Source organism: Suricata suricatta, chromosome 2 (assembly GCF_006229205.1).
Source record: "Suricata suricatta isolate VVHF042 chromosome 2, meerkat_22Aug2017_6uvM2_HiC, whole genome shotgun sequence".
Lineage (NCBI taxonomy): Eukaryota > Metazoa > Chordata > Mammalia > Carnivora > Herpestidae > Suricata > Suricata suricatta.
The window spans coordinates 24,067,833-24,092,912 of record NC_043701.1 but is presented as its reverse complement, the minus strand read 5'-3'; the positions used below and the strand labels follow the sequence as shown (position 1 = coordinate 24,092,912).

The 25,080-nt window shown below is 44.0% G+C and overlaps 1 protein-coding gene across 1 annotated transcript in view; it reads right to left on the bottom strand.

Moving 5' to 3' along the window:
• Positions 1-13,020, bottom strand: part of GRM8 (glutamate metabotropic receptor 8) — a 748,501-nt gene extending 735,481 nt beyond the window's left edge. Inside the window, exons 1-2 of the mRNA XM_029923995.1 lie at positions 12,935-13,020; positions 1,793-2,616 (exon numbers count right to left, since the gene is read on the bottom strand). Coding sequence (XP_029779855.1) covers positions 1,793-2,302 — 510 coding nt within the window. The 5' untranslated portion in view covers positions 2,303-2,616; positions 12,935-13,020. The remainder of the gene's footprint in view (positions 1-1,792; positions 2,617-12,934) is intronic.
• Positions 13,021-25,080: the final 12,060 nt, after the last annotated feature.

Here is a 25,080-nt window from a genome sequence, read left to right as displayed (position 1 = left end):
CACTATATTATACCGCTGAAACTAGTATTACACTATAAAGTGTTAACTGTACTGGGATTAAAATTTAAAACTTTTTAAAAATAAATAGAATAAAACATAAGAAAGCAAAATAACATAACATAAAAGTGGGTGTTGTTGAGCCACAATTGCTGAGTTAAGAACAGAAAAAAAGATGCTTAGGAGGGACTGGGAAGAGACATCAAATCAGAGAGGAAAAAGACATTGGGAAAGTAGCTGAAACTCGATACCATCACAGAGCACAAAAAGGCATACAGTTCAGAACTGAGACTCTGAGGAGAAATTCTAGATCCCTGAATGTGGTGAGAAATCTGGAAAATCTGTCCAGACAAGGGGTTAGCTAGCCCAAGAGAAATTATTCTAGAAATGACAAATTAGAGCACCTTTGGCTGCCTATATTAATCTTGTGTCCTCATTGCCAAAAGGCTCTTCCTAATGTCCTTTGAAATGTCTCCAGCCTTCCTTGAAGCCTGATTTGTGCCTCTTCAATACTCCTTAGACACTGAGAGCTTCTGCTCAGCATCCTCATTTCAGAAAATTTCATCAGTTTGAAAATAGTCATTAGGCTGCCTCTTAGCATTCTGTCCTCTAAACTACAGGGATTCATACAGAAGCTGGACAGCCACTTAGAGGGAGGTTACAAAGAGGATTCCAGCATACAAAGTGAACCAGACTAGATGGTCCCCCAAGATATTTCCCAAACCAAGAGCCTTTGATTTAACTCCTGTCATCTTTTTTGTGAAGTAAGTTTTCCATCAATTTGTTCATTTTTGTCACTGTATCTGTCAACTGTCCAATTTCTCCACACTCTTTTAATACCTTTAAATATAATATTCACAGGAACAGTTTCTCACAATATAAAAAAAAACGTCATTAATTCAGAATAAGTTGGAAAAGTCATGTCCCACTATGAAATCAGTAAAAAGTATTTTTGATGCAAAAAATTGTCTACTATAGAACACTACATAATAGATATTGATAAACAAAATGAGAAAGTTAATGAAAGATGGTGAGTTACACAACTTTATGGCACTTTATACTTTTAAAAGTATTATTCCATTTTATCTTGTCAATTTTATTCAATACATAAATGCAATTTATAGGTAGTAGGTCATCAAACCTATATCAGAAAGGCTTGAATTATTCTGCTAAACTTGAACTTTTAACTCAATATGAATTATATATAATTATTCCAAGTGTGCATCAGAGCAGTCTGTGTTAATGAGGTTCTTCTCTACTGTAGCTATTATAAATCTGACACTTTTATGACCATGTTATATCCCAGGGTGTCATTCCCATCCACACATTAGTAATAAATACTTTTTCTTTATACAGGAACTTTTGTCATAACAGAGCATCCCACTTTAAAGAAGCTTCACCACATAAATTATCTTATATCTCAAACACCATAGAAATGTTTCATATAAAAAATGTGCTAATATTTCATTATATTCTCTAAAAATACTTGCTTTGACTTAAAATGAGCATCAGTAAGAAGGATACCCCAAGATGTTAAGGACCCAACATGTCACAGAAATTATCACCTGTTTGTTTGGGGGTGGGGGTAAGAGTCATAATTAATCCAATTAAGTAATGGAACCAAACCAACACATGTATAAGCCCAGACACAGAATCCTCTATTTGAGTAACCTGGTGACCCTGAGAGGGTCTATGAGCATCTTCACCATGTTCATGTTCTTCTTAAACCTGTGGTTGAAGTCAGAACAATTTATTGTCTTGTCACAATGATCAAAAAGACAGTGCCTTCACCTACCTTAAAAAGTCTTAAAATGTTAGCAACCATGATGGACACGGAGCTTGCTGCAGCACCTATGACACCAGAAATCTTGTCAGGCTTGGTGAAAATGGGTGGATCTCCATTAGCACACTTCACGTCGGAAGCATCTTTCTCTATCAATGCCTGCACGAACGTTAATGACTGCTCCAAAGCATAGGTGTCCCTGGAGCACGTGTCAAGGATCCGGACACCCAGAGTAATATTGGAGAGAAGATCAGGGTCCTTATTAATCTGGTCGATTGCATAAAGCATGGCCTCCAGTCTGTGGATCCCCTTTTCCTTCTTCAGCTCCCCACAAGGTACCCCTCTCTCTCCCTTTGCATGGACAGGGAAGAGACCCCCCAAAATGATGTCCCCATCCACTCGTATGGAATGGGCATACTCCTGGCTGTGAGTTCTTTGCATCATTGTGAGGATCCAGTAGAACTTGGCGGTCAGGAGGAAGAAACAAGGGCAAGAGGCTGATCGCTTTCCCTCGCATACCATTTTCTCCACAGGTGATGTTGCAACCCACGACCCAAAGTTTATTCTTGCCACAGTAGAAGGGGGACCACCAGAGGCTGCACCTTCTGGAGGCTACCATCAGGGCCCATGGGGGAAAAGGCTCTGTGGGTTTCAGCGAGTTTTCTTGATTTTAATGTCACAGTGAATTTCCATCAGACCCCTAAGGTCAATTTTATTTCCATATAAAGTCAACTTGCCTGGAATGGTGCAAAAATTAGAATAACAGCTGAGGTTCTGAAGGTGGGATGAGGTCAATAATTCACGTCCTTGAAGTCAGCCCTGTAGCAGAATTATTCCTGGGGGTAGGGGGAGGGAAAAACAGGGTTCAGTTCAACGGGTCTACATGTTTCATATTTTTAAGCCCTGTTCACACCACCTTTTTTTGTTGTCTGTTTCATTTTGCCTATTCAGTGAGAAACTAATTTTTTTTTGTCCCCCTATGATTCTGAACACCTGGCTGCACTGCATCTAAACAGAGAGATTGATGACACTTTTGGAGCCAGGGAAACAGAAAAGTATCCGAAACTAGGTTGATTCTCCCAAGCCAGAAAGTATTTTTATTTACCATTTTATTTCAATAAATCCAGTTTCCAAGAGGGTAAAAATCCTGTGATTGATGGCATTATTTCTTTTCAAATCTGCTTTTACTTTACAGCTGTCTGAATTTAGCATTTAAATGTTGTCCATAAAATCATAATGAAAGTCTATTTTCTGTGATATATTCAACAAGCCAGTCATCTGTTAATTTCATTTTTTGGTGCCTCAGATTTCCCAGTGGAAAAAAGTGATTATTCAATCACAAAAAGGAAGAAAGATGGGGAGAGGGGGAGAGAGAGAGAGAGAGAGAGAGAAAGAAAGAATGAATGAAAGAAATCTGAGGAGTCCAAAATGTGTAAGTTTTATAGCTTGTGAAAAGATTTAACATAGAATGTCAACTATTTCATAGAAGTTATCTCATTGTTCTCTAATAAAAAAAACAAAGACCTGAAAATGAAACACACAGGGAGGGTTATGTGTGAAGATATTCCTATAAATTTGTTGGGGTGGAAGCAATGGGTATGCTTATAGCTCTGAAGTTGTATTCTTCAGATATTCTTTGATCCTAGAATCAGTAGGAGCAAATCAGAGCTTGAGATCAATTGAAGAGCTGCTTAATTTTGTCTGACTCAGTGGGAAAAAACAGTCATTTCATCAAGATTAGAAATAACCTAAAGTGAAAATATCTACCAGGAAATCCATAGAAAAAGTTTGTTCTAGGACCTTCAATCTTAAAGAATGAGATTCTTTCAAAGCACTTTTGAGGAGATTTCACTGAAAGCAACAACTGACTTACCATAAGGGAATCTGATATTTGAAACACACATATAATTAAGAAAATAAACAACACCAACTTGTAACAGCAAGATGGTTAATCAAAGGCTCATTTCTGATGCATATATGTTTGAAGTCTGAAATTTGGACAACTCTCCTCTAACCTAGCCAACCAACATCTGGTTGTATTTTCCATTCACTTGTTTAATTTCCAGTTCATAAAATTTTCATTCCACCCTCCCTGTCCCAAAGGAAAGTATATTGCCTCCCTAGAGGATAACTGAACATATGTCCAAAAGCCTTCAGGGAAAGCTGTGCTCTTCTTCCATTTCAGATTAGAAAAGGGGGCTTGTCATAGCCCACTGCCCTGGATTTCTAAGCATACACATTTCAGAATTACAGCCAATGGCCCATTCTGCTGATGCCTATGACAAGCATCCCCTGCCTCCAGGCATGGGCTAAACCCTAGATTCCTTCTATTCTGCCCCAAAATACTTAGTCGTTTTCCGATTTTTCTCACCACTTGACTGATATTCCCTCATGCTCAAGTCTCCTAGCAGCTGCTTCTCCCTCATAAAAATCTGTGCTTTGACAATAGCCTGATATCAGGCATTCCACAAAAGGAAACACTTAGAAAGTCAACTTGACTTCCTGGATAAAACCATTTCAGTGAGGGACCATAAATTACATCAACCACGACCATTACATTAAGAGACGTAGGATTATGTTTTACAGTTTCACAAGGAAGACCAGTTGTAAGACAATAAAACTTCATTAGCTCTGATCACTAATTCAAAGCTTGAGACCAAGTCCACATGGCTAGGCTGACCCTTAACGTATCCTTCTGACAGAGCACAGAATAAATGGATATGTGAAGGATAAATGTTTAAGGAGGAGAAGAAGGGGAAGGTCACCTGGTGTTCTCCAAAAACCAGCCTTCCTTCATTACACCAAGCCACTCCTAAGTACTTAAGAGAATAAAAACAGTCCACCTGTTAATTACAAATCATCCTTTCCTCCTGCTCCTGTGGCATTAACCCAGTTCCACTGGCTGAACAGTCCTGGAATTAATAAAATTGAGTTTCTTTTAAAAAGTATTTGTGTTGTAATAATTTCTAGTCTTTTTAGCATCTCATTGGTCTGTTTAGAGATTTAAGTTAAGGAAAGGTTGAGGATGAGTAGCAATGAAGCAAGAATTCATTTTATTTAGTGGATGAATGCACTTAATGGAAAACAAGAGGTTCCATTTTGGTTATTATTGATTAGACAGCTCACTTGAATTTTTGGTTAAGTTCCCTCCTCTGCAACATAGAATTATTAGCACATAACTTCCCTAAAGCTTGGCTTTCTTTTCTGTAAAGGGATGTCAGAGCCTGCCATACGGCACACACAGAAAACACAGTCCTGGCACAGGGCACATGCACAGTAACCAGGGGCTATCACTGCTGATCTAGTCTTTAACCCATTTGCCAAAATGCAGAGCAACTTTTTCTATATTTGCCTAGTTGGTGAAGTTTTTACTGAATTTTGTCACTTTAAAATTAAAATCAGAACTAGTTATAAAATACTGAAATATTGCAGTTATTTCGAAATCTGATATGATGTCATAAAAATCAGACTCTCAACAGCTGAAAAGGTTTAGTTTCCCTTTTAAATTCTAAGGGAAAAAAATCTATTTCAAAGTTTGTGGAAAACCACATGAACTCAGTTTCATTGTATAATCTCACATCGCCTAAACTTACTCTTAGGTAATTCTTGTGAGCTTTAATCTAAACTTATCCTACTTGGAGTCAATCAATTCTAAAGAAATGGTGATCTTTTTGTACTACAGAACTAAATAGCTCTACTTCATGCTCTGTACTTGATTTAGAATAAAACAGTTTTTCTCTCAAATGGACCTTCTTCTGGGAATGGGTACAAACTTCACCTGCCCTGATGGACTCCTTCAAGGAGGTGTGAGGTCTGCAATCCTGAAACCAACCTCTGAGGGGAGCAGATGCCTTGCACTATTTCTGAGCCCACGGGAAGGGCTTCAAGACCTCTGAGGCTGAACCATTAACCCTTGAAGCCCTTCCTGTTCACTTCTTCCCAGCCTGTTTTAAGTAGGAGGATCATCATACCTCATTATCACTTCACCAACAGTCCGTGCTGGCTGGGGGAGAAGACCTCCGGCTGGAACTTGCATCTGTGACTTCCGAAGAGTGCTGTTTCCTAAAAGCCAGCGTAAGGACAACTCCTCAGGGCCAGGGCCCTGAATTCTGCTTCTCTTTATTTCCTACATACCTTCTCTTGTACCAAAGTCCCAAGTGTGTAAGACAGTGGCTCATGAATTTTCATATGCCCATCATTAGCTCTGGTAGAAATGAAAAAATGGGGCCCAGAAAGGTTGAGTATGACCCAAAGCCCTGAGCCACCAAATGGCACCACAGTCAAAATCCTCAGGCCCCCAGGATGGTTCCTGTCCTTCAGAAAGCCCTCAGTGCTGCAGATGCACCCGTAAGGAAGCAGACCCTTCCCTTCCACTGAAATCTTACAGAAATGAGTATGTCTTCAGAGGTTAGCCCTTTAAGAAAAATAATGTGCTAATTAGGAGGAGACAATCTGGAGGCATTTCCTGGGCAGGGTAATTTCCAAATCTCTCAAAGGGTTGAGAATATCAAATATGGTTTGCCCAAACCTCTATTTCCAACCAGGTTTCCTGGTGAGCCTGATGCCAATGAGAACAAACCCACCATCCCACATGGGACCCATCAGGTCTGTTAGCTTGTCCTCCTCCAGCACTTGGCAAGTGCTTTTAAGACACGGCATGGTAAAATCCTCACTGAGGAATATCATTAGCCAAGAATTGTGATTTTTAACTCATAAAAAGGCCAAACAGCATCCCTACGCTGGATTCCATTCAGCTCTTTAACAAAAAGGTTAAGCTGAATATTGTCATCAACTCAGAATGGCAAATCTAGCAGTTTCACTTGAAACTGCCCACACTTGCAGCTCTTTTAGGTTGCTTTAGAAAATGCATCACATTTGTCTATCATCTCCCATGCTACAGCATGTGGGCATGGCCCTGGAATCTTGGGGCGTGGGGGGGGGGGCGGGGTTTGCCCCAGAGCATGGATGGGTCAGACAGAGCCCTCCTCTGGCAACAAAGGCCTGGAACTGGATCCTTGTTTGAGGGTTGCTGGCCGGAGACACTGAACATGTCACTTGACCTCTCTGTGCTTCCATTTCCACATCTGTGAAATGAGTGAGATGGACCATATGATCTCTAAGGTATCTTCCAGCTTCCCGTTCTGAGATTCTATTATTTAATAATAAGGGGATGAGATTATGCTCAAACACCAGAGCAAGGCTTTGCTAGGTGAATACAATAACTGATTTTGTTTGCAAGCTGAGTGACTTTTTCCCATCAGTGAGAGAGGGTTGTGAAAGCTCTTCTGTACAAGCAAGCCCCATATTAAGAAAATCTGATACATGAGAAGCTCAACTTACTAAACAGATAAATTAGAAGGTGATTATTTGCATTACAAAAGAATTCACCACAGGTTTCCCTTAAATAGCTAAATCCCCCATGCATTTAAAATACAATCTGATTTTGTAGAATTCAATTTGTGCAGTTTTTTTCAATAACACAGCTATTGCATAAAAAGACCACAGTTAAACTAATGAGAAGCCACTTTTGTAGTGTGGATCATATAAAATGAGGGAAAGGGAGTGAAACCAACATTTATTGAATGCCCACAGTGCACTTGGAGCCTCACACACACGATCTCATTTCCTTCACAAAATACACCTGTAAGACTGGTAGCATGGCCCCCATTTGGGATATGAGGAACCTAAAAACAGAAAGATTATATGAACATGTCCAAAATCTTGAGCCAGAATTCAAATGCAGAACCGCTGCTGTGTTCTTCCCCTTACTCCAGGCCCCTTGGGTTCAAGAGACCATGATGGATAATGTGGACATGAGTGTGGTATCCTGGGGTCCAAGAGGTCCCTGATTCCAATCCCACTCTCCCTGTACTTGCTATATGGCCTTGGGCAAGTCACTTAACCTGGGACTAGTTTTTGTTTCTAAACAGAGGAAAGATTCCTGGCCACCTCCCAAGACTGTGAAGTCAAATGATATAATAATGTACATTAAAGTACTTCATAAACTGCCAAATGCCATAAGAATGTATATGGATACTATTTGTTTAACGATCAGTCCTAGAACTTAAATATTTTCCTTGTGTTTTGTGCTTAGAAGACCTGGAAAAACCACTTTGTCATCAGATTCAGAGCTGGCCAACCCTAACAGGTCATGTGTCTGTGGAATCAAAGGAGAGAGACCAAAGGAAAACTGGAAAGAAGAACCCAAGAGGAAAAGTTAATGGAAGTGCAATTTCTGACCTGGAGAACTGAGTCATGGACACTTGAAGCATCGAAAGAGCTATTCTGAAGGAAATGGTGACAATATATTCTTCATCAGTGAAAAGTGGACAATTAGGAAACCTTCCTAAGTTGTATACAGAATATAATGCACAGCTTCTAACACGAAGGTCATTAACACCGGAAAAGTTAGCCAGTGGTAATGACCACAAAAGTCAGTATATTTCCATCTTTAGATATAATCTTGCCTGGAAAATGTGAAATTGGCAACACACATGCTCAATAACCTCCACGTACTCTTCTTGGTACTCCTGTACCTTCCTACTTGTGTTCACGTATTTGTTCCTTCCTCTCCCAGACCTGTATTTCCTCCCTCCCTCAAGACTGATGTGTCCTATAGGTCACACTCTTGAGACCTGGTTCTCCCATTACCTTGGCCCTGCCCAGGGAGTGAGTTGATTCATTAACAGGTATCAAAACCTAAAGATGCATTAGTGTCATCCGCAATCGGAACATCTGCATTTATAAGACAATTTCCAAGAAATCCATAATTTCTTTACCAAAGAAATATCTCTAATAGTGGTTAAGACAGGTACTGTAACAAGCCAAAGTCAGAAGTTATTATGAACCAGGAGCCTCTCAGCAGTGTCCCTCAAATCACTCCAATAGCAATGTCTACCACTTGGAAGGCAGGTCCTGGGATAAGAATACATCATGCTCAAGGTTCTTAGTCAGTGAGTTTATCACAACTTGTCAAAGCACCAAGTAGAAATGAAAATCAAAACACCTCTCTGAGCCAAGAAAAAAAGGAAGGAGGGAGAAAGTGAGGAAGGCAGGGAGAGAGAGGGGAATGGAAAGAAAAAGAAAAAGAAATCAAACCTAAATTCAATTCCTAGCAGACAGAAAATCTGTTCTTATGATAGAAACAATGTGATCCAGCTGACTCTCTGTTCACATCCTCTCCTGGAACAACATGGTATGACTGTCCCTCCTGAGAAAACTACATATGTAAGTCTGATGCTGTACAATCAGGTTCTATCAAGAAAACAGCAACAGTTTCCCAAACCTTTGAAAGCCAGCTTATTCTACAGGCATGGAGATGTGGCCAGGTTTTACTATGAGTCCAGTTAAAAGATAAATTCATGCAGCATCTTCTTTTTAAGATACTGGGACAGAGCAACTTCACTTCCCCCACTAAAGGAAAGGTCCTCTTTATGTTGGGCATTCCAACTACAGGAGGAAGATGGTAAGAAAGAAACTTAGAAGGAAAAACATCATCGCCACCACCAGTGAGGGAGTGAGAGCCTGTGTGTACAGTGAGTGTACTGTACCTCATGCCTGAAGACAATAGAACATTGTTACACAAAGATTGGCACACAGTGTTGCCAATCAAAGGGGGTGAAACATACAAATTCGCTACATACATACAAATTAAACAAGCTCCATAGTAGCTCCAACCTGCTCAGCTAACTTTGTAAAGAGTACATCTCTCCACCTCTTTCTCTTGCACTCATTAGAGATCAACTCTTCCTTTTATCTATTCCTTTTGTATTTAGATGTTTTTAGAATTATTCAAGTAAGTCATAATTTGCAAAGGGAGCATGGTAGGGCAGAACTAGCCAGCACAAACCAAACAGAACAAATAGAGCCTACATAACAGCAAAGAGCTGTGTTCTCAGCATCTTTTCCTTTATTCTCAGTAAATCTAGAGAGCTTCTCCTGAGCTATTGCTCCCCATTTCCCTGATTTAAAAGCAAGAAAGCTCTCTCTTTATCTCAGGTATGATACAACCTGTAGTTGACTCTGAAATAGAAAAATTGCATTTAAAAACCTTACTTCATTTTTCCTGATGGGTAAGGCTTTTCTCTTCAAGACTATCAAACCACATATTTCAAGAAGCAAGCAATGAATTTCACACAGCTGATTCTGTCTTGTACAGAGATTTTTCAAGACATTATTCACAAGCAAGTGACCAAGGTAAACTAAAGCGGTTTCTGTAGCCATTTGCAATTATTGACAATTTCATAACGGAAAATGGAAATTACAGTCAAGTGCAATAAGCTGTTTATCCAAGATCTACCTGCTGGTGGCTCTTTTCTCTTTTTATTTTTCCTTTCAAGCAAAATACAAGCTACTATTGTCAGAATGCATTTCTACTGTTTATGATAGTTCTTGTCAATATCTCCAGTTGGCAGGCTTTGTACTCGATCGCGAACGTGGCCACGATGGTAGAGTACTCCTGGGTGTCCAAGAGACTCCCACGCCATCAGGTCTGTGGGAAAGGATCACCCTCAAATGGCAAATAGGACATTCCCTTCCCAAGCAGGACTAGCTTCAGGACGGAGGGGCTACTGCAACTGGCTGGTGGGTCTATTTTCACCCCCACCATCCCGAGACCACAGACACTCTTGGACCCCAAGCCCTGCAATTTGGGCCACTAGGGAGACAATTCTTCAGGGAAACGTGGGGGTGCCGTCTTGCGCAGTTGGGCAACTCTCACATCACTCTGCACCAAGGGAGCATGTCAGACAGACGGGTTTTTTGTTTGCTTTTAATGTTGTTTTTGCGTGTGTGTGTGTGAGTGATTCTGTTATATTTTCACCAACTGTAAGAACCTCAAGGGATCTCTGAGCTGCTTGCCAGAGCAGATGGGCTCGCTACTGGCGTGGCTCAGAGGGTTCTCTACCTCGATCTCTATCTCTACCTAGATCTCAGCCGACAGCCACTCACCCCGCCCCCGCTCCCGCTCCCAGATTCCCAGCTGCATCTACCTTTTCCTTCCCAGTTCCCTCGGCTGTTGAACCCGGGCTCCGGAGCCCGGGGTCTTAGAAGTACCTGGTTCCTCTTGCCTTTCCCCCGCCGCTGGGGCATTCCGGCGCCGCCCCAGTCCCTCGAGCGCGCCCGGGGGATTCAGCTCCCGCGCCCGGCGGCGCGGGGAGCGCCTCCCTTCACCCTACGCCCCACCTGGCTGCCCCGAGCGCCCACGCCCGCGCCGGCCCGCGCGAAACTGGGGCCACGCTGGCCTCAGGTGCTTCGAAGGAGCTGTCGGGCGCAAATGCCTTTGCTTTTTAAACTCAAGATCCTCGAGACAATTCCTCCTTCACCTCCCCCCCCCCCAACAGGATAGGGAACTCCAGTGTTTTCCCGAAAGACACATAAGGGGGGGGGGGGTAGGCGGAAATCCCAACCCAGCCGGGCTAACTCAGAGAACGCGAACTCCAGGCAGAGGTGCGGGGACGGAGGGGCTCTCCAGAAGCCCCAAACCACACGGCTTCTCCCGCGACTCGCGTCTTCCCTAGATCACGGTTAGACATAAATCCAGCCCCAGTCTCGTGAAGGCGGGGGTTACCCCAACTCATCCCGGAAGCCTCTAACTTCGGAAATCCCTCCCGTTAGATTTGCAGAACGGAGGTACCTCGTCATCTCGGCGGGGCAAGTCCGGATTCCGCCAGGGCAGGTCCAGGAGGTCACCCAGGGCAGGCAATCCGAGGAAGAGCGCTTTAAAATCCTGCCGCCGCACGCCCCATCAGAGCACCCTAGACGCTCCTGCTCCCTAACCGACACCCTTTAGTCTCTCATTCGCCGACTAAACTTTTGGGGGATCACATCTCCAAGCCTTGGGAGTTTCAAGCTAAGCCTTCCTCTTTTCGGAACCTCTTCGCTGGAATGTAATCATGGGAAGACAAGAGGGGTAGCTGCCTTGTTCTTTGCAACGTAAAATCAACAGATACCCAATCAAGCTCCAATGCCCGGCCAGCCCCTCGCCCCCCGGTGCCCAGTCTCCCTCGCCCCCTTTTCCCGTCATCTCCACCCGCCACTTGTTCCAGACTCCCGGTGTGCAAGGCCGTGTACTTGTGCCCAGGAAAAACAAATCACTAAAGTGATCGGAGAAGAACCGGTGCGCCTGGCTGTCTGTCCACTGAACGGTTTTAAAGGAAAAAACGGAAAGGGGAATAAAATGGGAATCTCCTTTTTCCGCGAGCACCATCTTTGGAGGGAGTTCGGGGGTGGGGGCGTTTTTTCCCGTGGTTCGGCACTTGCTCCGCTTTTTCCTCTTTCTGGCGCTCGGCGCTTCTTACCCTGCTCCCCGCAGAGGGCGCGGTGAGGAAGCCCGCGGGGGGCCCGCAGCTCCATGTCAGCGCCGCCGCCGCCGCCGCGCGAGGCAAGCACCGCGGCCGCACTTGTGGCTGGTCTCTGGGCTGAGGGGGCTGAGCTGGCCCTGCCGGCGCCAAGTGTCTTCCATGTGAATAACAAATACTCCCACCGGCGGCGGCGATTGGTCTGCGCCCGGCGCCTCCCGATCCTCCGCCCGCGGCCATTCACCCGGCGCGGCGCGGGGAGCCAAGGCCGGGATCGCGTCCGGGATCGCCAATCGCTTCGCGCCAACTAGTCACCTCCTGAAGCAGCAGGAGGAACCCCGAGAGGCGGGAGCCCCTGGATTTCGGTGCCCGTGAGCGGCCCCGGCGCGGGCAGGGAGAGGGACGCTCGGCCGACGGATTCCCCTCCGCGCTACATCACCTCAGCCCACAGGGACGCCGGGACCAGAAATGTCAATAGTTCTGATTAATTTAAAAAAAAAAAAAACCACCCCCCCCGGCCCGCCCCCAACAAAAAAGGGAGGACTCTAAGACGGGGGTGGGGGAGTGGCGAGGAGGGTAGAGGTGCTGGCGGATGGAAGAAGGAATATGGCTGTGAGGGAGCTGAGCAGCTCCGATTGCCTGGCGAGCCCGGACCCGCGCGGGAAAGCGCCGCACGACGGCCACGCGGAGCCTGGAGTCAGGACCGCGAGCCTGGAGTCCTCCTTGAGGAGCACAGCTCCGAAAAGGGTCACCGTGACGAATACGTGGTGGATAGCAAGTGTCCCGCCACACGCTTTCTTTTCGGGGATGCTCAAAGTAAAGCCCGCCAGCCTCGCGGTTCCCCTGCGAAGTTTACCTCACGCGGCGCTGCCGTTCGGCCATTTGTCCTGCCCGCAGCTCCGGCGATCGTCTCCCCCACCCCCGCCCCCGAGGGTTTCGGGGGCCGCCGTCTACCGAGCCCCCGGAGCTCGAACATGGACATAAGACGGTCCCGCTGCGGGCACTGCGCAGGAGGGGGCGCGGGCGGTCACGGGGACCGTCGTGGTATTGAGCTGATTCTAGCAGCCGCAGATGCGGGGCGGGAAACTCCTGAGGCGCCGCGCCGCGCGGCTCCTCGGTTTCTGAGGGGGAACCCCGGGATTCCCTTCGCCTCCAGCCGAGGGAAACCCGCGGGCTCGAAGTGCACAGTCCAGCGGCCCTCCCCTGAGTTCTCGCCCAGGCACCGCGCACCTGCCTGGGCGCGCGCGAGAGGGAGCCGCCGGGCGCCGAGGGAGCGGCGGCCGGCGCCGCCTTGCGTTGGTGAGAAAGTTCCATCTAGAGGCGGCCGCGCGCCACTGCAGCGGACACCCCAGGCCGGGACTCGCGCCCAGGACGCCAGGTGAGCCTCTCCCCGCCGCCCACTGGGCGGCGTGGGAACGCTCCGGGACAGGGGACGGCCTGTGGAAGATAGGAAGGAAGGAGCAGCGGAGGACCGACCCAGGCCATGCTTTCCCCTTTCGGCACCCCTGCAAGGAACGTCAACTTCCTGCGCGAACGAACTTCGTGAGCAATAGCCTGTGCGTTGCTTATCCTGTTCGGGCCTCTTTTCATTCCCACACCGGCTCTGTGAGGTGATGGAGATAAGATATTAAGTCCAGTCTACAAATGAAGAAGGAAGCCAAGGCTTAGAGACAGCTGGAAAGTACTGGAGCCAGAAATCAAAGCTGCCTGGCTTCCAAACCCCACACACACTTCCTCCAGCGGGTTGTTGCTTTTCCCCAAACTGGCATTGGTGTGTGAAATTTCCACTGAGGACACAGCTGTCTCTCCTTGTTTCATAAAGCCACCCTCTTCGTCCCTTAGAAAAATCTACAGGTTTCCAGCTCAGGAGAACTCTTTCCCCTTTCACTCCCTCCCCTTCTTCTCCCTCTCCCATCTTCACATGCGGGCGGTGTGATTGTAGAACCATTATTTTATGATCACAACCACCTGGAGGGAAGAAGGAGGATTTGGAGAAATAAGGCTGGGTCCCCATCCTCAAGTTTCTATGTAGGGAGGCTCAATTCACGATGAATGTATAACCCAGCCTTGAAGGGAGGGACCAGCAGGCTGTACAGCCTGGAGCAGAGGAGGTGTGGGGAGAAGCCCTGATACAGAGATCAGATTAGGAGCTGGTGGGGCTCATCAGTCACATGTCTGCAGATGAATTCTGGGAGGCTTTCTTACCAACAGGCAGGACTCTCTCCTTCTCCCCCAGAAGTGTGACTTCTCAACCAGCAGCTCGACTCCTCCATTTGGAGGATGGAGACATCAAGGAGCCTGCAGGCAGAGCAAGCCTAAAAATATTCTGAGCCCACAGAGCTGCTGACCCCACCGTGATCTTCAGGGTCTGCTAGAGGCTGGCCGTGGGCCCCATAGTTGTTGCGCTGGGGCAAGTCGGGAGGACAGCACCCTGGCACTCTGCTGGGCCCGTTTTAGAAATGAGGACAGCAGAGCTGGTTGTGGCTTTGGAGGCCTGACAAGGCTGTGAGCTGCTCAGGGGAGAAATGCCTAATGAGCCTACTTTTCTCCTTTCCCTATTGATCATCACCTGTGGAGAACTGCTGTCCTACAGGCACATCACTGCCTGTTTTTCTTATAAGCACTACTAAGTTGCGCGTTTTTTTTTTTTTAAGATTATTTATCTTGGGAGACAGAGCATGAGCAGGGGGAGGGACAGGAAGAGAGAGAGAGGATCTTAGGCAGGCTCCGTGCTGTCAGCGCAGAGCCCCACTTGGAGCTCCATCTCACAAATCATGAGATCATGACTGAGATCAAGAATCAGTGGCTTAACCAACTCAGTCACCCAGGTGCCTCTCGCTGCCACTTACGGTGCCACCCTCTGAGAGATAAGCAGAATTGATCTCCCCTAGGGAATGTTTGTTTCGCACCATGTTCAATTCTCTAAACCATATTGAACCCATTTTTAATTTTTAAAATGCAGAATGGGACCATCATCCCAATTCTACATGGAATCTGACCAATAGAGAGCAGATCCATTATACATTTTCCGGAGTGTTTTCAATGAGTTTATCTGGTGGTCCCAGAGGAAGTGACATAAGCTCATACACAGATTATAATCCACCTAGACTGACAGCAACATCAGAGCAGAGGAAGAGAGGTTATCTCCATGAATCCTTGGTCACTATCAGTTACATCCACACAAAAAAGGCATGAGACTGTCCAACCCCCATTCATCAGGCTCAAACCCCACGGCTCTGCTTGCCCTCTGCTGCAGCCTGTGTACAAAGAAAGTGTCTGAACCCCGGGCAGTCCAGACAGCAGGTAATTCCAGAGCCATCCACCTGGTCTCTCCTTGGGCCATCACACTACAATATGAAATGTATCTTCAGAAGGTGTCTGACCTCTTCATCCATCCCACCTCAAATATTTATGCAAGCCAAATATATTTCCTGGTGGTTAATCCTCCAAGAAGATTTGCCTATAATCTTCTCATTCTCAGTTGATTTAAAATGTGAGAAACTGCCCATGTGTTAGAAAATGCAAAAAACAAAGCCATATGTTTGGGGTCCATTTAACTCAAGCTGTGATATGTATTCCACACATGCAGATTTATGCCACAATTCCTGCTTTGGGGTAATCATTAAGACTCGGAACCTTTGCAGGCTACTCACCCAGAAGGAATATTGACAGCATGAAGCTCCCACATGGAGCAAAACTGACAGGGGAAAGTGGGAATGGGATTTGTTTCTTTTGGAAACTAAAACGATATTTTTCTTGCTAAACCATCTGCAAGTGGTGGTGAGTGTATCATGTTGGTTTTGCTCAGTTTATTAAAGCACTGGCTACTGGAAGCAAGATCAGACATGTGAGACTGATCAAGCCAATAAGCTTCATGACAGTCATGTGACCCGCACCCTCCCAGTCAGCTCACACCTGTGTGTAGGAGTCACGGGAGGGAGGTCCTCAAATGGTACGTACGGCACAGTGCACATGAATCCCTAACTGGCTTCATTTGGGTTCCCCCAGAAGCAGAACCTGAGACAAGGATTCAAGGGCAAGTAGTTTATTGAAGAGGTGAAGGAAGCCCCAGTAGTCAGGTGGGGAAGTGAGTCAATAAAGGGAGCATTACCAAGCCTGTTACTACTGTGGGCCCATGGAGCTTAATACCAGTGGAGAACTCTGGTAGCCAGGGTAGAATTCACACCTGAGTTACCCCAACCAAGGGATAAGGGAGTTATACACCCACTCCTGTCCATTGTTGGTAAGAACCACTCACAGATGGTATTAATTTCCAGCAATTTCAGCCTACTGCATGGGTGGCAGCCAGCTCCAGAGGCCAGGTAAAGCCCTCCGGCAAAGAAATGCAGGTGCTGGCAGTTAGCAGACAGGCAGTGTGTAATCTAGAAGTCTGAGAAAATATAGCAGGTGACAGCATCTGCAACATCTGCTATTAGGAAAACCACACAAAGCTTACATGGATCAATGCAGTGTCTCACCACATGTGGTCCTGGGACCACCTGCATCAGAATCACCAGGGAGCCAGGTGTAAATACAGATTCCTGGGCCCAGTGCAGAACTGTGTGAATCAGACTCACTGAGATAAGGCCTGGAGATGTGTATGTTTTGCAAACATTCCAGGTGATTCTGATGTTGGTTACTAAAATTTGAAATCTACCATGTTTAGGAAAGCATTCACACAGGCAATCAGCAGGCAGTGTGTTTAAATATATTTTAAAAAGCTACTTGCAAAGCCTAAGGAGACAGACCTTAGTGCTATCCCTATCTGTCCATGGTCACAGAAGCTCCTTGTCCTGTCTTTTAAAACTCCTTTTAAACTGAGGTGGTTCCATCCAGTGCTTTTTGAGGAAGAAAAAGGCTGTTTTAGCCCTAACTCTGCTGATTGATAAGTCATAACTTCTTGAACATTTAACATTTCTATACATCAATTTTTACCTGTAATGTGGGGATGGAAAGACAGCCACCTGTTCAACCAAGATACATGCTTCTCTATCAATAATGTACTGTTGTCACTGGAAAGGGGCTACCACACACACACCAGTCACATGCACAGAATTCCCCACCTCCCTTGCATCTAGTTGTTGTCACGTATCTCATTGATGTAGATTGAACAGAAATGATGTGTGCCACTTCTAGGCTGAGGAAATTAAGAAGTAGATGCATCCATACCTTCTCTTTCCCCTTCTTCCAGGTGGAGGCAAAGACTTCCATGGTCCTAAGATTGGCAACTCAAGAGGGAAGCCCCCTGAGTCCTAAATTGGCCAAGTTGAGGAATGCTGCCTGCCTACCAGAAAACATCCACACTGAATTGTTAGGTGAGTGAGAAACTTTCACTGTGTCCAGTCACTGAAATTTGAGGATTAGCTGTTATTCTAATGGATAAGCTGGTATTGGAGGAGGTCACTGGGAGAGCATAACTGCTATTGGCCCATGAGCTCAATCCAGGCAATCAGTGCTTCCTTACCCTTTCTCCTGTCCTTGGAATGTACATTCTGCCTACTATTTCCACACTGGCAGCGGTTTCAAGGACACAGCCTTGAGAGAGTAATGTGTTGTTGAGACCATCTGGGCTGGATACGTGATAGAACCCCATTAAGGTCACTATATACATTTTAAGATTCCGGCATGTGGGCACAGAGATCTACTTGTAACCATCCAAGACAAGCCTCATAAGTAAGCTCCCTTGCTTATTACACCTCCCACCTACAATCTGGGGTGCTCTGCCTCTTTCTTAGGTTTCCTTGCCCTTTGCTGATAGGGATTACTTTCACATTTCACCCAAGGAACGCCCAAGCGTCCAACAAGTGGACATGGTAAAGTGTGTCCCCACTAACTTAGGAGAAACAGAGAGAAATACCCCTACTTCTCTAAGAACCACTTCAGAGTGGTTACATGCTCCTCCTTAGTAACATTTGTGCACTCAGAGGCATAGGGACATGTCATGTCCTTCCCAAGCCCAATCCTCCCTTATCTCTGGCATAGCCTGGCCTGAAAGAAGGAAAGAGCACATTGCAGTGTTTGCCTCCTCCTTGAATAGCCACTCGTTGGATCTACAGACATCTTCAAGCCAAGAGAACAATTACTGATAAGAGAATTGCTTTTCACTTCCTCTTATATGATCTCCTTCAAGTATTAAAAAAATTCTTTTGAACTAGCTGGGAAAAGGGATCTGTATTTCCTGGCCTTTTTCTCTCTTTTGCACCTCTCTCAAGCTGGACTGTTTTCTCTTATGGTATAGTAGCAGTGTCTTCATTCAGGTCCCTGGGCATATTGTAAGTAATCATGGGTTACTTGGCTGTTAACCTTGGAAAGAATCAAATAGTCATACCACCACCACCAGCTACACCAGCCCTGCCTCCTCCCCCATCACTGCGTCCTACAAGGCCGTGGCCTCCTCTACCACCACCACCTCTACCCCACAGCCTCCTCCTCCAGCGGTACCTGCATCACTACCACCCCCACTGGCTACACCACTACCTGCACCACCGCCACCTTCACCACCTCTGTCTCCCAGTCCTATATCGTCACCCTCACACACACTCCCTCCAAGGTTATATAGAGAAAGTTTAATATAGGTCATATTTTTAAATCACTTTGTAAAAATTGCTGGCTGTAACTCAATCCCTAAAGTGACTTTGAGTCTTATATTTCAATAATTTTTAAGCCTAAAACTACTCTTTAATTATTCATTAAATTTTTAACCAGCTCAGAAACCTATGTTCTTATAAGAAAAACACTTAAAACAATGATTGGCAAATAGAAAGAACATAAATGTTAGCTACTAGTTGCTATTGTCCAAGAAACAATTTGTATTACATTTCATATGACTTTACATTTGTAACAAAAACATCTTGTGATAATTTGATGTCAGAAATGAGCTTTAGTTTCATGAGACTTCCAGTGACAGGGTGTTTTGGCTCGGTTTGCTACTTGTCAACTGACCAGGAAGTAATAACCAAATAAAAGTACACATTAATGAATCCAGATAAGCTATTTGATTCTCCCTTTCCAAGGCTAATAATCAAGTAACTCATGATTACCTACTTGACCCAGGGAACTATGAAGTCACAGCTGCTACATGATAAAATAGCATAGTCTAGCCTATGTAATAATACAGAGAAAATGTAGGAAAACAAATAACCAATAGCTAAATTATATAGGTCAGAACAGGGTTCTCTAGGAGTTTGAGAAGATAGGACCAAGCTGATCTAGGAAGGATGGGTAGAAAAGAAAAGAGTATGTTCCAGAGCTTGTAGGAAATACAGCTTTCCCTTTCCCATAGTCCAAAAGAAGCTTACCAAAACATTATTTCCTAGGTACCAAAATGTGGCTTATCAGGTAAGCAAATCATGAACCTCACTCAGGTGTACTGAGATACTGCAAGAACCCAGTTTGACAAGGCAGCACAGTAGGCATCTACAATTGTATGACAAATTACCCTAAAACTTAGCAGCTTTAAACAGCACATATTTATTATCTCACAATTTCTATCGCTTGGGAATCCACGCCTGGCTTATATAAGTCTCCAGCTCAGGCTCCTTCACAAGGCTGCAGTCAAAGTGTTGGCTGAGACCTTAGCCATCTCAACACTTGACTGGGACAGGATCTGCTTCCAAACTTACTCAATGGTTATTGGCAGGATTTAGTTCCTTGTGGGATGTTGGAATGAGAGCTTCGGTTCCTTGCTGGCTGTTGGCCAGAGGCTACCCCTAGTTCCTTGCCGCATGAACTTCTTCATAAAGCAGATGATAACTTGGCAAGTAGTTCATCAGGGTGAGCAAGTGAGAGAGAAATCAGGAGAGTGCCAGCAAGATGGAAGTAAGTCTTCTGTAACCTAATCTTAGAAGCGTCATCCCATCACACTTGCCATTATTCTTCTGCTCATTAAAAGTGAGTCACTAGGTGACTCAACCCCCACTCAAAGGGGGTGATTACACAAAGGCACAAACTCCAGGAAGCAGGAATCTTCTGGGAGCCGTCTTAGAAGTCTGCCTACTACAGGCTTTGTTGCTTTGAAGATCTTATTACAGTGAGGCTTGCAGAGCTTTGAATATGCTTTCTGATGGCTTGGTGGCTCTGAAGGCTCAATGAGGCATTCAGAGCAGTTGTTAAGCAAGGAACAGCATTTACCATTTATAAATTTATAAACTCGGCAACTGACAGTGTTAATACATCATTGCATTTAATGTGGGGTGGGGAGGTAGTAGTTTGTGAACTCGAGAAACAACAGTGGGCAGAGATTCCACTGCTTTGTAAAAGCTTTAATTTTATTATTTTTCTTCTGGATGATAACAAAACACTCTAATGAGTTTCTCCTGACTGTACCTGACAGCAGTCCTACTCTTTTTCTCCTTTTCTTCCTTCCTTCTTACTTATTCCATTTTCAGATACTTAGTGGTAACTTCATTGGAGGGAAGAAGAGTGAAAAACATGATCATCTTTTGGAAAAATTATTGCACTTCTATATCTTTTTTTCCCATTTCAAACAGAAGAGGGAGGCAGGAAAGCAAGCAGAAAAGGAATCGAAGAGGGAAGGAGAGAGGAGAGGGAATATGAGGTTCTGAGAAACACTCTAGCCATCTGGGGTTTTAGTGCCTTAAGTTAGAAGTGAGGGAGGATTTCCCAGCTAAGTTAGAAAAGCAGAATCCAGGAGCATTTCCAGGGGCAAGTTCTGGTGTGGCTCTCTGAGTGGGGAAATTAGTGGTAGCACAGGTAGGTATGCAGGCTCCAGGGCTGCAGACAGGAGGGGCTGTCCCACAGCCAAGGGGAGCAGTGAGACAGGGTATCGGGCCTGGGAAGGGCAGGAGAGGAAACTGTGCCCAGAATAATAGCTGGTGAGCGAGGCCAGGTCCCAATAAGGGGATATGAAAACAAGAACTTAAACAAGAGGTGGAGAAGGAGTAATCTTTCCTCAAGGACACATTAGCGGTTGATTAGAACAGAGATCCATATTCCGTATTCAGAATCTCCATCCCTGTATCCAGGACCTGCTCATTCTTCCCTCCTTTCTCTCTCCAACCTTCTCTACCTTTACCTCTTAATTCTACCCTTTCTTGTCCACTTTCCTTTCTTCTCATCTTTTTCTCTTTCAGTCCTTAAGTGATCTTATTACCGCACAAAAGGATATTTATTATATATTATGACTCCAGAATAAAATTTCTCTTCCTTGCTCTAAGTTGAAAATGTTAACAGAGGGTTGTTGTTTTTTAAACCCCTGTTTTCACTATTTTTAATTTGTGGAACCTTCTATAGACTTTTTCCTCCTTTCTCTGACCCTTGATAAAAAAAAAAAAAAAAGTTTTCATGTCCCTACATCAAACCATACATGATAGTTGGGTTGAATGGCTATGGTTGTGCTTGAGTATAAAATAGCACACTTGATAGTAAAAGGGTCTTTTTTTTAAGTCTAAGATTCCCAATTGGACATTAGCATGACCATCAGATCTGAACTAAATTTAAAATCTTTGCATGTGACCTGTGGATTGAAAATATCTTACAATATAAAGTCAGTACAAAGAGGGTCTTATGTTAAACTGGTTTTGGTAATCTATATTGCAAATATATTGTTACATCCTGATAAATGATAGTAAAGAGTTTTATTGGTGGCAATGAAAAAAAGTGATAAGCAACAGTTTGATCTCAGACTTTGAAGAAAAAGACCTAGTTCTCAAAAGCCTAAAATTAAGCTTTTCACCTCAATTCTGATACTATTTTGGCAGCATGTGTAGGGCTTCCAGCTGCTAAACTCTGAAGTGTGATCCTGTCATTGTCACAGCTTAAGGAGGACTGTGTCACAGCAGTGCCTTGACTAGGAAAACTCCCAGAGGTACCTGAATGTCACTGAACAGGGCTTCTGGCCACCATAAGTGAAGAAAGGGCTCACCCTTCCCCACACCCTGCAAGGCCAAAATATCCCCTCTGGTCAGGAAACATTTCAGCACACTCAGTGTCCTACCATTAAGACATTTAGACAGTTCACTGTGCTCAAGTCCAAGTTAATCATATGAGGCTTATTTTTCCTTCGGAAATAGACGAGACTAGCATGTCTTGGGGATGGTGCTCTGCCCAACCAGCAGTGTATATAGGCGGCCATCTTACCATCTGATAAGACCAGCCATTCTGCCAGTGTGGCTCCTTCTAAGGAACTGTTTTCAGAAGAATACACTCACACATTCACTTCTGAAGCTAAAATTAAGTGTATCGAGTCTAAGATTTTCTTTTATAAAGATGTGTAAGATTTTTGGGGAAAGAGATTTGAGTCTTTCCTCTATCAGTGAGGACCATCACTCTCACCTGGGCTTGGACGAGAGACAAAAGGGTAAGAAAACGAAAAGAGAGAAGGAAAGAAAGTGGGCAATAAGGCAGAAGGGGCATCCAGACAGATGCTTCAATAGGAAGCAAAACAGAAACATTGTTTCTAAAGTACTCAAATTTCAGCCAAACCTAGAATCACCAAGATAGAAAAAGCTGTTGAAGTTATCTTGTTCAAAACCTTCAAACCATAGTGAGGAGACTGATGTCCGGGGCAGGGCAAGGTCTTGCCCAATGTCCCCTTGTGAGTTAGAAAAAGAGATAGAAGGCTGACCTGCTGACACTGGCCCAGTCCTTTGCACAGCACCCAAAATTTATAAAGGAGTGTTTACATTTACATTTTTAAATACATATGTGTGTTGTGTATTGTGTATTTCTTTCTCTGCATTAGTAAATTATTCTTTTTAAATTAAGGTAACATATATTTTTAAATATATTCTTTTCAAATTAAGGTAATATATATTTTTTCTTTTCAAAGAAATGTATACATTGTAGTTAGTTAGCATACAGTGCAATATCCATTTCAGGAGTAGAATTCAGTGATTCATCACTTACATACAATATTCAGTGCACATTATAATAAGTGCACTCCTCAATGCCCATCACCCATTTACCTCACCCCCCCACCCATTTCCCTCCATCAGTGCTCAGTTTGTGCTCTACCTTTAAGAGTTTCTTATGGTTTGTTTCCCTCTTTCTCTTTTTCCCCCTCCTATATGTTCATCTATTTTGTTTCTTAAATTCCACATGAGTGAAATCTTATGGCATTTGTCTTTATCTGACTGACTTACTTCACTAAGCATAATACACTCTAGCTCCAACCATGTCATTGCAAATGGCAAGGTTTCATTCTTTTTGATGGCTAATATTCCATTGTATATATGTACCACATTTTCTTTACGCATTCATCAGTTGGTGGATATTTGGGCTCTCTCCATACTTGGCTTTTGTTGATAATGCTGCTATAAAATTGAGGTGAATGTACCCCTTCAAATCAGTATTTTTGTATCATTTGGATAAATATAAGGTAATATGTTTTCTACTAAATCACACTCTATCATTTACTGGGTATTTAAGTTTACCTGACCCAAAGCCTTAACCATAAGTATATTTGAATGAAGAAGATAAAGTAAATATTACAATTTATTTACATATCCCCAAAGCAGTTATCAAGCATTACTCTTGAGCACAGTGCTATCCTAGCTAGAGCCTCCTATATTCAATCTTATTTTCAAGACACATGAATAAAAGATTTGGGGCCTATAACAACTTAGACTCCTCCTTGATAATAGGATTAATTATTGGCAATGCCAACAAACTGACAAACACTGCTCTAAGGCTAATCTTCCCAAATTCACCTGACCTTAATCCCCAGCCTTCTTACTCCCAGGCCTTCAACACACTCTCCCCCAGGAGCAAAATTAGGGACATTTTAACAGAGGGACAATAATGGAAACTCTTAATGCTTAATAGATGCAGTCTATTTCTTCATTAATGAAAAGTGTTCAAATCACTAAACTTTATCAAAACAAATAAGCCAGAGCTGAAAGCAGCTATATGTTAATTAGATAAACAAGAAAATATGATTTCCCAGATTTTGTCCTCAACTAGGATTAAGCTAACTGGCTTCTCAAAGATTGCTCCTAAGTGACTTATTTTGCAACCTCCTTGATATATTTAGGTTAGTACCTATTTATATTAAGACAATGAGACTCTGCATTTCTAGAACTTATTTTCTCTACCTGCCCTACTCCCTTTCCTCAACCAGGGCCCAGATAGCTATGGTGTGGTAGAATTTCTGCAGTGTCCTTCTCTCACTTCTATTCCTTTCTCTTTTCCCTTAACCAACCAAACAACAAATAACTAACCAATCCTCATCCCTGCAAAAAGCAACTCCGTACTAACTCCCTCAACCCTCCCCCACAACATTCTTAAGAATGACTAAAATTTCTCATCAACAAAATATTAGCAAACTGAATCTAACAATACATTTTAAAAGTCATTCACCACAATCAAGTGGGATTTATTTCTGGGATACAAGAGTGGTTCAATATTCACAAATCAATCAACATGATACATCACATCATAAGAGAAAGGATAAAAACCATATGATCATTTCAATAGATGCAGAAAAAGCATTTGACAAAGTACAACATTTACTCATGATAAAAACCCTCAAGGGATGCCTGGGTGACTCAGTTGGTTAAGCATCCAACTTCAGGTCAGGTCATGATCTCGTGGTGCTGACAACTGAGAACCTAGAGCCTGCTTTGGATTCTGTGTCCCCTCTCTGTCTGTTCCTCCCCTGCTCATTCTCTCATTCCCTCTCTCTCTCTCTCTCTCTCTCTCTCTCTTTCTTTGTCTCTGTCCTTCTCTCTCTCAAAAATAAATAAACATAAAAAAAATTTTAAGCCCTCAACAAAGTAGTTTTAAAGGGAACGTATTTCAACATAATAAAAGCGATATATGAAAAACACACAGTTAACATGATACTGGATGGTGAAAAACTAAGAATTTTTCCCCCTAAGATCAGGAAAAAGACAAGGGTACCCACTCTTACCACTTCTGTTCAACATAGTACTGGAAGTCCTAGCCACAGCAATCAGAGAACAAAAAGAAATAATAGGCATCCATATTGGTAAGGAAGAAGTAAAACTCACTATTTGCAGATGACATGATTCTATATATAAA